Raw genomic sequence first — 16,739 nt, forward strand, 5'->3', positions numbered from 1 at the left:
CATTCCACATTCAAAGTCTCTTAAATCTTTTGCCTTGCACTGAATTACACACAAACAGCATCCCTATATATCTCCCCATCTTCTTTATATTGCATGGTACAAACATGCAATATAAGCATCATGAAATGGGTAAGTGTATCTAAGTGTGTGTGTGTGTGTGTGTGTGTGTGTGTGTGTGTGTGTGTGTGTGTGTGTCATTTGGCAAAAAGTATTACAATTAGTAATTGTGTTCAACTTTAGTGCATTGTGAAATCACACATTTTAGATTTCATTAAAATGACATTTTGATTATTAATGCACAAAAAAAATATTCTGTTATGTGCTTTGGCCTTCTTGATGGGTAAAGCACATAATATAGTATTATTGCACAAAATGATGCAAGGAAATGGACTTATTTGCCAGAATAAAATAAATTTTTCCCAATCATCTATGTGTATGTCATCAACAAAATGTGACAATCCAATTCTGCTTTGACCTTTACTACCTTGGCAGGTAATTTATTTCAGGTACAGGTGATCTATAACAGGCTACCAGAAAGTGTTTCAGCCTTCTTCTACTTATATATTTTTGACACTAGTGATCTCTGTCTCTCCGACAAGTGAATTAACACCCCTGACCAATATGATTGCAGTCACTCTCTGGAAGCTCTATGCCCCCCCCCCATTTTATTATTATTATTATTATTATTATTTTTAGATATAGCCTCCAGAACTGAAAATATGTCTATGATGTTGTTGTTTTCTGACTTGCAAAAGTCTTATAAATTATAGACAGGACACTTCGTGCCTTCCTCGCCCTCTGTTTACACTGCATGGTGAATTTCATATACTATGCAGTACATGAAATATACTCCTGAATATCTGTCTCCTAGGTGCAAAAAACCTTATATTCAGAAGCATTAAAACTTTAGGCCCATTTTCAGACTATATCTGCAACCAATCCAAGTAAATGGATAGTTGCAGATATGAAGCAACACGACCTGTTTATGACTGTTAACCACCCTTCCTTTCCTGTACTCCTGACAAAGGAGTACAGTTTTCCCATACTCCTTTGTCAGTGCCATTAATGATGATAAGAAACAGGAGAGTCCATCCTGAAAACTGTTCGGATCTTACCAGCAATCCAGCTTGCTTCAGTTTCTATGTCTTTCTTATGGAACTGTCAAGAGCTTTACTGAAGTCAAGGTAAATTAAGTTAGAGTTATTTCTTGGATGCCATGATCCATAACGGATATCATTTCTATCAAGATGGTTCTGTACAGGCTGTTCTTAATGATATGCTTATTTTAATCACCTCCAAAGTCAAAATTAGTGATTTGTATTTGCTCATCACCTTTTTTAAACTTCCTTTATGGCATGGGGAGGCATAATGTTTCTCTTGTCTCAAAGGATCATTTTGGAATCTGATGATGATCTTGACACATTCAGTAGGCTGCTGTGCACACACACACACACACATGTAGACATAGAGATCTATACATGCTGCTCGACCTTTTTTTGTCTAATGGTTGTATACTACCTAACCCTGGAGACTTGCCTTCCCTCAGCTTTGGTAAAATTTCTAATACGACTCTTCAAAATTATTATATCACTTGTTACATGTATAGCTATATCATACATCTGCCATATATCACACTTATTGGTACAAACTGTGGGAGGTAGAATTATTTTTTGCAGAATATTCTCATGGCATGAATTTTTCAGCCTGGTCTGTACTTGTTAACAGGAGAGACTGCTTCGACACGGACGGGATACACTTAAATAGAAAGGGTGCAAGAATATTTGCTGATGCTATCGAGGCAGTGTTAGGTGGGTCGGAAAACTGCTAGCTTGGGAGGGGATACAAGGACTAATAGATTAACAGTAGCCAATGGCAGAGGTGAAAGTGATTCTTGCACTGCTCCTGTTGGAATGAGCAGCAGCCTAGAAAACAAGATGCAGGATATTTCAGAGACTACTGGGAGTTACTGCAGTACAAGTAAACACATGGGTTGTGTTAGGGTAGCTAAGAATAGTAACAGGTGCATGTATACTTGCGTGTACACCAATGCTAGGAGTTTGGTAAATAAGTTTAATGAATTTGAGGTATTGCTCAACACATCAAAGGCAGATATTGTTGGGATATCAGAGATGTGGTGTCACACAGATATAAATAATATATATATGGAATGCAGAACTGGAATTTGGAGAGTACAATTTGTACAGAAAGGATAGACAGGATAGGCAGGGAGGAGGGGTTATGGTATTAGTTAAGAAACACATAAAATCCAAGGAAGTGAAGCCAGTCGACATTGCTGAACAGTACAGTTTCGAATCAGTTTGGTGTGACATAAGCATAGGTAAATCAAAATTGAGAGTAGGAGTGTGCTATAGGCCTAATGACTCTGATGAGTATAATAAGAAACTGTACAGGGAAATAGAGTGTGCCAGTAAATCAGAGAGTCTTATAATGGGGGATTTTAATTTCCCAGATATTGACTGTAATTTGAGGGTTGGTCACTCACACACTAGCAAGGCTTTTGTGGATTTATTGGATGATTGTTTTCTACATCAGCATGTTCAGGGGGCAACTAAGGGAGTAATACTCTTGATCTGATTATCAGTAGTGATTCTTCATGCATTAAAAATCTGCAGATAAAGGAACCACTAGGTGGCAGTGATCACAGTGTGCTGAAGTGGGATTTACTCAAAGAGGTAACTACAATCAGGGGTAAAGGGAAGGGTTTTTGCTTTCGTAAAGGCGACTACAATGGTCTGAGACAGTATTTAAATTCTATACAGTGGGACCAACTGATGATGTTACCAACAGCAAATTCAAAATGGGAAGCATTCAAAGAACTTATCTTGGAAGCTACTAGGCTTTACATACCAACTAAGAAATATTGTTCAAGGTTTAGGCCTAAGTGGATGTCAGATGAACTCATGAGACATATAACAGAGAAGAAAAATGCATGGGATACATATAAATTAATGCGTGACACAGAAGCCTATGATAGATACAAGTTGATCTGTAACCAAGTTACAAAGGAGATTAGGCAGGCAAAGGAGATTATGAGAAATCCTTGGCAAAGGATGCAAAGAAAAACAGAAAAGAGTTCTTTTACCTATGTAAACTCTAGAAGGAAAGGGATGAATCAGATTGGTCCACTGGATATTGATGGTTCAACAGTTGAGGATCCTGCTCAGGTGGCTAACAAACTAAATGAGTATTTTGCATCTACATTCACACATGAAGAGTTATTCAGGAAGGGGAATGCCAGAGGTGAAGTAAACTCTGGCAGTGAGCTAGATGATTTTATAATAACTGAGAGGAAAGTGGAGGAGAAATTGTTGAGGATAAACATAAAAAAGACACCCGGGGTGGATGGAATCTATCCAGTTATATTAAAGGAGGTAGCAAAGGAAGTAAGCAAACTCTTATCCATAATTATGAGAGCTTCTTTGGACTCAGGGGAAGTATCCATGGATCCAAAGGCAGATGTGCTGGAGATTTGCAAATGTGACCCCAATTCACAAAAGAGGATCAAAGGCTGACACATGTAATTATAGACCTGTGAGTTTAACTTCTGTTCCAGGAAAATTAATGGAGGCACTATATAAAGAAGCACTGCAGGATCATCTAGACAAGACCAGTTATAGCTCGGACACAGCATGGTTTTGTTATGGGAAAGTCTTGCCTGACCAATTTGATTGGATACTATGATGCAGTCACAAAAGAACTGGATGCAGGGAATAACTTTGATATTATATATTTGGATCTTAGAAAGGCTTTTGATACTGTTGCACATAGAAGACTGCTGCACAAATTGGAGCAGTGTGGCATTGGAGGCAAACTGCTGCTATGGATAAAGGGATGGTTGAGGGGGAGAAGACAAAGAGTGGCAATCAATGGACACTGCTCATCGTGGACTAATGTTATTAGTGGAGTTCCTCAGGGTTCATTAAGCTTGATATACCATCATCAATAAATGATATTGATGATGGTATATCAAGCTTAATGTCCAAGTTTGCAGATGATACAAAGGTTGGCAGGGTTGTTAAGGACACTACTGACACTATGCTGCTGCAACAGATCTGGAAAGGTTGAGCAGATGGGCTGAGAGGTGGCAAATGAAGTTTAACATTGACAAATGTAAAGTACTACATATGGGAAACCGTAATCCCAGAGCAATGTATCAACTTTGTGTTACTACAGTGACAGTGGTAGAGAATGAAAAGGACCTGGGGGTAATTGTGCAGGCAGATATGAAGTTCTCTGAGCAGTGCAGATGGGCTGCAAGATTAGCTCATGGTGTTTTGTCAATGATATACAGGAATTTTTCTAGCAGGGATAAGGAGGTGATTATTCCCTTGTATAAGGCAATGGTTAGGCCACACCTTGAATACTGTATACAGGTCTGGAGGCCTCATTTCAAGAAGGATGTAGAGCTGCTGGAATGAATACAGAGAAGGGCAACAAGATTAGTGAATAGAACAAAGGGTTGCTCTTAGGAAGAAAGGCTTAAATTTTGCAAATTACAGTGTCTGGAGACTAGGCACTGGGGAGGTGATCTGATAGAGGTGTATAAAGCCTTGAATGGTTTGAGCATGCTCAATGGCGATGGGATTCTTCCTCTTTCTCAGAATAAACACCTGAGAGGGCATAAATTCAAATTGAGGAAAGACAGGTGTAAGATAGATGTGTGGAAATTTGCCTTTAGCCAGCGGGTAGTTGGTTGGTCGAACAGACTTCCATCCCTTGTTGTTGAAGTTGATAGCCTAAATAAATTTAAGGCTCAGCTGGACAGGTATTTCGAACGAACGGAGGGGTGAAATATGAGTGGTTTTTTTTTTTTTTTTTGGCTGATGCTGCATAAGCTTGCTTTCTTGCATCATATGCCTCTACTAATGCTAAATGACCTACTTCTACTTTAGGATGGCAAAAAGCCATCATGTATTTAAGAAATTTATCAGCTGAAGGAAATTTGGAGTAAAAGCTACATGAAATTTATTAATTCACCACACATTTAAATCATTAGATTCCAAGGTGATATAACTGGGCACTTTAAAGATAATAGTAAATATGACACTATGTGAGTGTGGTTCAAGCAATTTTATACAGAATTCAGTTATGCTTCACTTTGTCTTGCATCACCTCAGTAATGTGCCAGCTGTTCATTTATCTTGAATGCACCTTTGAATAACCCTGGTAATTGTGTTTACACTTTGTTTGTTTCTATCAAGTTGGATGCCAATTTCCTTGTCATAGTGTATAAGATTTGATGAATAATTGTGTTGCCTAGAGTTAGCAGCAGCAGCAGCAGTTAGTGGTGTGGTAGGCAATGTTGGTGCATCATGAAGATCAACTCCGCCTCATAGTTTCTCTCTGGTACTGATTTATCTTGAATGCACCTTTGAATAACCCTGGTAATTGTGTTTACACTTTGTTTGTTTCTATCAAGTTGGATGCCAATTTCCTTGTCATAGTGTATAAGATTTGATGAATAATTGTGTTGCCTAGAGTTAGCAGCAGCAGCAGTTAGTGGTGTGGTAGGCAATGTTGGTGCATCATGAAGATCAACTCCACCTCATAGTTTCTCTCTGGTACTGATTTGCTTCACCCAGCAATTAATAGCACTCCTCGCTGCAATATCAACTCCACAGATAGTCTTTAGCTTTTTGTGAATGTTTCCCACTGACTTACTCTCTTCTGTCAAAACTCAGTTTATAACTCTTTGGTTGTGGAAACATCATTTTCTGATACTGCATTGATCAAATAAGTATTTTGAAACTGCAGCTATTAGGAAAGTTAAATTTTATGGTGCCAAAAGAAATTTTTATTCCCATGAACATTTGCACATTTTTTTGGAAATTACTTTAAGTAACACAAACAGACAGACAAGCAGTCCTAAAGTCATGAAACGTGAAAATGTGCATTTATTCAAAGAAATTAATAGAATATTGGTCCACTTTTGTTTTTAATGACTGCTTCAATACATCATGAAAGACTGTTAATTTCTGGCAGAAAGAGAGTGGTATTGGGCTCTGCTTCTAAGCATTTATAAGCTCCATAAAAAAGAGGGCTAACTTCACTTTGCACTAATTCTGCATTCTAGCTCAGTTAGGGTTAGTGTGCTGGAAGTTGCAGCTGTGTTCTATCTGCAAACCACGTGCATCCAATCCACAGTTGTTGTTTTCTGATGTGGAGCATATGTATAAAGTGTCCATAAAATTGCCACAATGTAGAGTACACAGAATTGTCCACATCATCAGTGTCAGATACAGGATTCATAGATATACACATTATAATCAGCAAACCTAGTCTATTCCCTGAGAAACACCTGAGACCATGGCATCTGTTCCTTCCTGCCTTAGAACTAAAAAAACACACTCAGGCAGTAATCAATCTCCATACCCAAACATTTCCAGCAGATTGGTATGTAATTTACATTGATTCTTAGTTCTGGTATGTTGTTACCATGCTAATCAGTCATGTGCATTTGTTTTTGTTATCGAAGATATGTGGGATATAGTTCTGTGAAAATTCATGACATACAGCTCTCTGTCATAGAGACACTTACAGGTTTGCCACTTGCAACTCCAAATTTAGATTCTCTAGGGTCTAATTAGCAGTCTCAAGACAATTACACAACTTTACTTTTATATTTACTTATGTCTTTGCTCCTACCTTGTTTATTTCTTGGGTTCAATTTCACTGTGGACTGCAATTTCTTCAACAATTCACCATTTGGAAGTGTAGTATTATTATACTTTTATCTCTTAGTATATGTGGTGTTTTTAAATTAAAACTATACAAAAATCATGCCTCATGTAGCAAAGCAAAATCTCAGTGTAGTACTAATACTTTGGTTTGAGAGAGCACTATCAGTGGCAGTTCCCTTGTGAATCACAGCTACATATGGTGTGCTTCTTTCCATCTTTTTGGAGAGTTATCTCTAGTGGGACATGATGTGGTCAGAGGAAATGTCTTAGTATGGTTTTGTTGCAGGAAGTGTGACAAACTTAAGCACCAATTCTGAAGGGCTTACATGAGGGCTTGAAGCACAGTGTTCATTCCCTCAAAGGAATAAGAGAGGGATCCATCAGCCGCCTATCACAATGCTGCTGGACACTACACTTATACATCATACAAACATAATGACATCCTACACAGCAGAATGCACAGTCCTGTAGTACGTAGATATTGCCACTGATGTTATAGTTAGGGAAAAGGATTGACAGTATAAAGCCAGGGTATGTCTGCCAGGGACAAGAATTGATGTTGTTCTGGACATTGGTACCAAAGGTATTGGTACAAACATGCAGGGAAATGTTGAGAAAAAGTTATGAGTTAGTATTATATTTGAAAGTGTTTGCAATTCTGGCCGACTGTGAAAAGAGGGAATACATTATTAAGAGTCATATTAATCATTTTGGCCCTGCGGCGATTGTGCAAGGCTTATGAGATAGAATTTTTCTCAGTATGGTTGTTTGTTTGTTTGTTTGTTATTTGGTTTTTAGGAGCATTAGCAACTAAGGCCATATTACTCCAGGAATATGCAGTGGTCATTCTCTTGACCTTTCCACATCCTCCGTATTTGGTGGCGACGGGCTCGAACCCCGGTCTAATCAAGAAGCGTGTGCTACGCACTGCTGCTCCTTCCCACCTGGCTACGGAGGTGTCAGTATGGTCTGTGCTTGTTAACAGAAGAGACTTGTTTTTTATGTTAGACTGCTGTAGGCAGATTGAAAAATTGCTATCTTGAGGGGGTGGTGATACTGAGACTAATAGTTTAATAGCAGCTCCAGGCAGAGGTGCAGGTGATTTTTTTTCACTGCTTCTACTAGACATGTGGCAGCCTGGAAAGCAGTGTGTTGGAGATAACAAGCACTGATAGGAGTCATAATGCAACTAGCAAGGAAATACATGGGTCATGTTAGGATTATTATAAACAAAAACAGGTGCATTTATACTTGTTTGTACACTACTAATGTTTCGTAAAAAAATTTTATGAATCTGAAGTACTGGTTATGTCATCAAACACAGACATTGTAAGGATATCGGAAATGTAGTGCCACTTAAACATATGGGGTGGTATAGTAATAAAAGATAAGGGGTTATACTCTTAGTTAAGAAGTAAGTTGAAGCTCTATATAACAACCCTCCAGGGGAATGAGAAAAATGGTCGTAATATGGGAAGGATGTTATATCGATCATTCATAAAATCATCAACAAAACAATAAATGCCTGAACATTTAATGTAATGCTACTAATACAATATAGTATAATCTTATTTATAATATATACTACAATATTACACAAGAAAATTATGATTGTAAATTTTGTTTTAATTGTAGAGTGCAGTAAGATTGCAATTAAAATGTAAATTTAGCTATATAGGCTACATACCTATGAAGGCCTAACAAGAGAATTGTTTCATACTTTAAAATAATCTGTCAAAGCATTGTTTCGATGGTAGAGAATGTTTTAAAAGAGATTTATGAAGGTGCATGAAGCAGTCATTTCACTCTTTCACAGTTAGGCTGTGCTTGAAAAAAATCGTTGTACAAGTTCTAATCCTTGATGAGCATCTCTCACTGACACTTCTTGTTCAACCACAGTAGGTTCCTCATCTTCATCAATACAAATTTCAGAGGAGTGAATAGCACAAATGAAGAGCTCCTCTTCATTTGTGCATATCCCGAAACATTCAATATCTGCATTATCTTTGAAGCTTAAGTTTAGGAAATGACACACATGCTCAAATATTTCTTAATTATATCTCCAGTCCACAGGGGGCTCCTGTGGACTGGAGATTTATTAATGTATCCCCAGTTCACAAAAGGAGATCAAAGGGTTACGTGGGTAATTACCTGTTAGCTTAACTTCTATTCCAGGGAAAATAAATGAATCACTTGATAAAGAAGTAATGCAGAACCGTCTAGTCAGGAATATAATTATAATACATTTACAGCATGGATTTGTTAACTAGTGTTCTTGGCTAACCAATTTGATTGGATATAGTGATGCTATAACCAAGGTTAATTAGAACAAATGTCAAAACACATCGTCGATTTAAGAACTTTTTAGAAGAGTTGCGAGGGAATGACGAAACAGATGAATTGCACAGTGATTTATCCCTATGGTGTGTTGTAAGATGCAAAAAATAAATTTGATATTGTATACTTGGATTTCAAGAAAGCTTTTGATACTGTTGCACATAAAAGACTTGAACAAATTGGAGCAGTGTGGCATTAAGAGTAAGTTACAGCTCTGGATAAAGGGATGATTGAGATGATTGAGTGGGAGAAAAAAGAGAATGGTTAGCAATGGACACTGCTATTTGTGGACTAATGTTATTAATGGAGCCCCAGAGGTTTTTGGTGCTGGGCCCATTTTTGTTTTCTATATTTATCAATGATATTGATGAAGGCATATCAAGGTTAATGTCCAGGTTTGCAGATGATACAAAGGTTGACAGGGTGATCATTAACCATCCTGCCAACCTGGTAATTGAGGATGAGCTACTGCAACATCTAGAAAAATTAGACTGATGTACTGAGAAATGGCAGTTGAAGTTCAACATTGACAAATGCAAGGTACTGCATATAGGTAGCAGTAATCCCAGATTAACATATTGTGTGGTACTACACTCATGGTACTAAAAAATGAATAAGACCTGGGGGAGTAATTGTTCAGTCAGATATGAAGTTCTCTGAGCACTGCAGACAGGCTGCCCATCCAGCTCATGGGGTTTTTTCATGATATACAGAAACGTTTGTAGCAGGGAAAAGTTGGTGATTATCCCTTTGTGTTACTATGGTTAGGTTTGCTGATCTTGAGTACTCTGTACGGGTCTGGAGGCCTCGCTCTAGGAAGGATGTAAATCTAATGGAATGGGTGCAGAGAAAACAATAAGATTGGTGAAGGGAACCAAGAAAGGCTTCAGTTTTGGAAATTGCACCATCTGGGACTAGGTACCTACAAGGAGATGTGATGACATGCTTAAGGCTTTGGTGTAAGCTCAATATTGATGACATTTTTCCTCTTGCTGAGACTACACACATGGGGGGGTTATAAATTCAAATTGGGGAAGGAAGATTTCAGGACAGATATGTGGAAGTTTGCCTTCACCCAACAACTGACTGGTTGATTGTTGAACAAACTTCCATCTGTTGTTGTTGAAGTGGGTAGTTGGAATAAAATCAAGGAAGAACTAAACAAATTCTTGGAGGGGATGAATGGGTGAAGTGGGTAGGGTTTTTTTTTTTTTTTTTGCTGATGCTTTATAAAGTTGCTTTCTTGCATCATTTGCCACTATTAATATTCTTTTTGCCAAAAGCAAAAAATGTGCCAATCTACATGACTAGAACCCTTTGAGTTACTTATTTAACAAAATTAAAACACTAGAACTACCACACTACAAGTTAATAGTTATGAAATGCAATATTCATGTTGAAATCACCAATACAAAGGCTCTATGAATATTAAGTTGTAACTTACAAAATCTTTAATTAGTTTAAAAATAAGCTAACAAATGTGTCTAGGTCTATTAAAGGTTATTAGCATTAGTAGAGGCATTTGATGCAAGAAAGCAAGCTTATGCAGCATCAGCCAAAAAAAAAAAAAAAAAAAAAAAACCACTTCCACTTCACCCCTCTGTTCGTTCAAAATACCTGTCCAGCTGAGCCTTAAACTTATTTAGGCTATCAACCTCCACCACAAGGGATGGAAGTCTGTTCCACCAACCAACCACTCGCTGGCTAAAGGCAAATTTCCGCACGTCTATCCTACATCTGTCTTTCCTCAATTTGAATTTATGCCCTCTCAGGTGATTATTCTGAGCAAGAGGAAGAATCCCATCAGCATTGAGCATGCTTAAACCATTCAAGGCTTTATACACCTCTATCAGATCACCTCGCTGGTGCCTAGTCTCCAGACACTGTAATTTGCAAAACTTAAGCCTTTCTTCGTAAGAGCACCCCTTTGTTCCATTCACTAATCTTGTTGCCCTTCTCTGTACTCGTTCCAGCAGCTCTACATCCTTCTTGAAATGAGGCCTCCAGACCTGTATACAGTACTCTAGGTGTGGCCTGACCATCGCCTTATACAATGGAATAATCACCTCCTTATCCCTGCTGGAAAAATTCCTGTATATCATTGACAATACTCCATGAGCTACTCTTGCAGCCCGTCTGCACTGCTCAGGGAACTTCATATCTGCCTGCACAACCACCCCCAAGTCCCTTTCATTCTCTACCACTGTCAGTGTTGTACCATAGAGTTGATACGTTGCTCTGGGGTTGCTGTTTCCCATGTGTAGTACTTTACATTTGTCAATGTTAAACTTCATTTGCCACCTCTCAGCCCATCTGCTCAACCTTTCCAGATCCTGTTGCAGAAGCATAGTGTCAGTAGTGTCCTTGACAACCCTGCCAACCTTTGTATCGTCTGCAAACTTGGACATTAATCCCGATATACCATCATCAATATCATTTATAAATACAGAAAACAATAATGGACCCAACACTGAGCCCTGAGGGACTCCACTAATAACATCAGTCCACGATGAGCAGTGTCCATTGATTACCACTCTCTGTCTTCTCCCCCTCAACCACCCCTTTATCCATAGCAGCAATTTGCCTCCAATGTCACACTGCTCCAATTTGTGTAGCAGTCTTCCATGTGCAACAGTATCAAAAGCCTTTCTAAGATCCAAGTATATAATATCAAAGTTATTCCCTGCATCCAGTTCTTTTGTGACTGCATCATAGTATCCAATCAAGTTGGTCAGGCAAGACTTCCCCTTAACAAAACCATGCTGTGTCTGAGCTATAACTGAAGTCTTGTCTAAATGATCCTGCAGTGCGTCTTTAGGTTCCAGTGTATGGATATCTCTTTTTGTCAAATACCAATGAGTTTATTTATTTATGTTGTCTTTTGGTAAATGTTTTCCCATTTCATTTCATTAAGTTATTTCCACATTGGGTGATTTCACAAGCTTCTTATCTTTGAAATATTCAAAAAGTTTTTGGCAAAGAGCAAGTGGGGATTCATATGCTTCTATATATTAGCTATGAATTGGTGATTGTATGATAGGCTCTTATCATACTTCTGTCATACATCCTCCTCACATGTGAGAACAATGTTCCATTTTAAAGCAGACTTGAGATTTGTACAGAGAGTAGCTGTTTAGAAGACAAGTAACACTTAGAGTGAAACAGAAAATCCCAGTTTTTACATACATGCAAAGGAAGCAATATTTGTGACATACTTATGCCCAATAGCAATTAGAAGTAAGTCTAGAAATCTTAGTGTCACTGAAGTTAAGTATAAGAGTTATTAGACTCTTTTTTGCAAGATATAAGACAGAACTGAGTTTTAATAGAATTGAAATTAACAAAGTTATCTTGCCCCATTGGAGAATTACCTGGAAATCAGCATTTAAGGAATTGGTGGTGGATGTTCAGGAAGTTGAAACTTTCTGCAGGGCAAGGTTTCTTAAACTGGAAGGTAAAATTCAATATGCTGTCATCAGAAAAATGGTGGATAGGATTTCCAGTTGGCGGAACAAACTCATTAATATAGAAGAAAAGAGTGGGATAAAAAAGTGAACCTTGGAGAAAACCAGCATTATTGGAGATGTTATAAGACAAAGCCATTTGCCATCACCCACAGCAACAGTCAGAGAAACTGGTATCCAATTGCAAAAAAAAAAAAATAAATAAAATAAAAATTGGCAATCCATAGGATGGAAGAATTATAAAGGTTCAGAAGACCTTTATGCCACACACAATGTCTTAAAAATGTCATGAGCAACTGCTCAAGTTTCTCCACACTTTTCCATTGAATTTGTCCATATCATATATGCCAGAATATCACCAGTGAATGAAAATGATGGAATCCACATTGGTAATCACCAATCAGATGGAAGGCTTTGAGATAGTTTAGGAGGTAGCACTTAATGGATTTCTCCATTACTTTGGAAAGAGTAGAGGTAAGTACAATGGGGTGATAACTGGATGGGATGGATTTGTCAACCTTTTAAGAAAATGGCTGGATTTGAGCAAATTTCCAAGCTGAAGGAAAAACAACAGTGGAATAGGAAAGGGTAAAAAGGTATCATAGAACAGGAGTAAGCTCAGGCACACAGGTTTTGAGAACACGTGGAGAAATACCATCAGGGCTTGGAGGTTTCTTGTTATCAAGATTGTTCAAAATTCTTCTGGCATTCTTTTAATGATAACCATATTGAGTGGAGTTTACTGGGTATGGTAGGAATTGGTTTACCAAGATCATCAATACAAGACTTAGAAGAAAAGTAGGATTCTAGTATGTTGATGTCATCTTTAGCTGAGGAGACAACAGAACCTCAAGTTTTAACAGAAGTGGATGTACAGATGGGCAGAAATTGCACCCAGTACTTTTGACAAGAGACCAGAATGCTCGACTACAGTTTAAACAAATTTTCTATTCTTAGCCTGTTCAAAATTTTTTATCCTCTAATGTGAAAATATTTTTTCTTCTTAAGCACATTCATTGATACTGTATTAGACATGCATTTAACATTTACATTTGTATCCACTAGCACTATGTTTTGTTATTGGTTACAGATGTAACCAATTACAATTACAAGTTCAATGTTTAATTTTCACATAAATATGCTTCTCTAAAACTGCCCAACCCTGTTTAGGAATCTCTAAAATTTCCAAAATTTTAAAACCCAGCCCTTCTCAATCCACATGCTCTCAGGAGTTTAGAGTTCACCATACTATCAGGATATATTGTTAATAGATGTAATGCACATAATCAATAGCTTATGCATTTTTTTTATTCCTTAAGAAATTGACTAGAAAGGTTGAAGTAACTGCAAGTGGCGAACAACCTCAAGATTCTCCTTCACCAGATGAAGATCAGGTATTGTTTCCTGTTCTATATAATAATAAGTTTTAAAAATTTTGATGTTTTTATTTTATGTAAGCATTCTCATCTTGAAAATACTGAATTGACTGTTTTTTTTAACTGTTAATACTTTTTAATTAATCTATATATACATATAATTTTTCAGGTTTTGATAATACTATAAAAGTTGGCTATCACAAATATTCTAGTAATTAACCCTTCAGGCCCCGTATTGCCATTAGTAGCCTGCACTTGGCTATACGTAGGCCTTAAAATCAACATGTTGTGTATTGTGAGCATGAGTAATTGAGCTAATAAAACTTCTGTCATCTGTTGGCTTTCAAATAAACCAATTACAAATATTGGATGTTAGAAATGGAGGTATTTGTTTATAAACTGTGGACATATCATGTGGCTCAGAGGTGTTACTGTGGGGCAATATATAAACAGTTGATAGATCAGGCAAGTTGCAGTTTTATTCCAACTAAAATTTATCACATGACAACATTTTAAGTATATGAAGATTCTGAATTTTTTGTTTGATAAATTATGGGTTAGCAGCAATCAGGGACTCTAGCATGTTGAGGCAGGTTCTGATTCTGATGGGAAAATCAGGTGGCCTAAGAATAACTGGAAGTTGATAACATACAAAATGAAATGGCATAGGGATGAATTCAAACCTGAGATAGATACATAACTTTTATGACAGCAATTCAGGCATTAGGGAAATAGTGTTTCCTGATAACTATAGTAATTCACAAGGAGTGGATTTTTTTTTTGGGATTACAGAAATTAGTAGTTGAAGAGACAGAACTTATGCCATTATAGTGTAATTGAAAACACAACTGAAATTTTGCACACATTAGGGCAGGGGAAAGATTTCATTTCAGAAATGTATTGTTTTATTGTTGCATTTATGGTGCTTAATAAGATACTATCTCTGAAAGAATACTAGTTGAATAATTGGCTTTTGAAATCTTCCCCCAGCTTTCTCTGAGATTATGCAAAGAGATATATAAAATAATACTGAAAAATATTGTTCAAAAAATATTTCTGAAATTAATAAAAAGTTTCACATAAGTATCATACATATATGCAATTTTTTTTTTGTAGCATTTTTCTTACATTTTCAGAAAAGCCAACTTTTTCAAAAAATAACTCAGGTCAAAAATAACTGGGGATAGTAGCTAAGAAAATAACTCGCTACTTAAAAGCATTAACATACATAACTTGAATCTTATATTTGAGATCAATCTTACAAAGTGATGGATCATCCCAAGCAGAGATCAATAAGAGAATTGCAGACGGCAGAAAGACTATCGGCATGTTAAACTCTGTTCTGTGGAGCAAAAATATCCTAAATAAAACAAAGAAACTTATATTTAAAACGATTGTACAAAGTCTTCTATTGTATGGAGCGGAAACCTGTACATTGAATAGGCGAGCGGAAAACAAATTGCTCTCCACAGAAATGGATTTTTGGAGACGCTCAGCAGGAACTTCTAGAAGAGACAGAAAATGGAATGAAGACGTAAGGAAAAAAATGGAAGTGAAAAAGACTATTATTGACACCATCAAAGAAAAGCGTCTAACATGGTATGGACGTGTAAAACGGATGCAAGAAAACAGATATCCAAAGGCTATCCTGGAATGGATACCTCCTGGAAGAAGGAGAAGAGGAAGACCTAGGAGGACATGGATGGATGGAGTACGGGAGTGCATGACAGCCCGAGGCTTAACCGACCATGACACCTTGAACCGCACTTTATGGAGGGAAAAAATTCATAACAAGAAATAACTCGTAGGCTGAGGAAACCCATTGTAAATGGAAACACTCCTCTTGATGATGATGATAAAAAATATCACAAGCAGCATTCGAAACACTGTCAACTTTTATCTCTATGCAGATGATCTCGCCATTCCCAGAATGAGCTATATTGAGGCATCTACAAATATCCATAAGTAACATTGAATTATGGATGGCACAAACCTACAGCCATACATTATTATTATTGTTGTTGTTGCTCTTATATTATTTCTCCCTGATTGGGGGATTCCACTCTGTGATGGGTACTGCTACCAAGTACACAGGGTGGTTGTAGTGTCTGATGTTACTGTCGGTCGAGGAAATCTCTGACTATCCTACAGGTGTTCAGGATTGCGACTTTCTAGAGTTCCTTGTAGGTGTTCTCTGGGAGGCCTATTGCTGCTAGGTTGCTATGTAGTCTTTGGTACCATAACAGTTGTTGACACGATGATTGGGATGGTTGATACTTCTTGCATATGCCACATCTCCTTGATCTCATGTCTCAGGTTTGTGTACTTCCTAATTTTTTCATCATGGGTTTTCTGGACATTGCTAGTGTTCGGTACCGCTATGTCAATCAGGTAGGTAGCCTTTTCCATCTTGTCCACAAGGGTTATGTCCTGTCTGTTGTGTGGGATGGTCTTATCCATTATTATGGCACAGTCCCAGTACAGCTTGTGGGTTCGGGTCTCTAGTACTGCCTGGGGTTCGTACTTGTAGTATGGTACACTTTCTTTGATCAACTGGTATTTCCTCACTAGCTTCTGATGTATTATCTGGTCTTATCTGGCAACCTGGTCGTGTCTATGAGTGTACTCAGTCTGGGTGATCACCTTGCACCCCGCAGTGATGTGTTGGATCGTTTCTGAGGCCAGATGGCATCTTCGATATGTGTCATCTGACATTCCGGGCTCCTTTGTGATATATTTTCTATATTTTCTGGTGTTGATTACCTGGTCTTGGATGGCCAGCATGAATTCTTCAGTCTCGGAGAAGAGCGTCCCGCTTTTGAGCCATACATTGGAAGCAATGTTATTGATGTGATCTTGAT

General features: G+C 37.6%; 1 protein-coding gene across 2 annotated transcripts in view; it reads left to right on the forward strand.

The window, feature by feature from the left end:
• The window catches only part of Tmem63 (transmembrane protein 63), a 440,514-nt gene that overhangs the window by 377,963 nt on the left and 45,812 nt on the right, over nt 1-16,739 (forward strand). For both annotated transcript variants that reach the window (XM_090375486.1, XM_090375485.1), the window contains exon 22: nt 13,822-13,896. In XM_090375486.1, the coding sequence (XP_090231612.1) occupies nt 13,822-13,896 (75 nt within the window). The remainder of the gene's footprint in view (nt 1-13,821; nt 13,897-16,739) is intronic.

The sequence above is a fragment of the Mastigoproctus giganteus genome, chromosome 6 (assembly GCF_048544385.1).
Source record: "Mastigoproctus giganteus isolate SK-2022 chromosome 6, ASM4854438v1, whole genome shotgun sequence".
Classification (NCBI taxonomy): Eukaryota; Metazoa; Arthropoda; class Arachnida; order Uropygi; family Thelyphonidae; genus Mastigoproctus; species Mastigoproctus giganteus.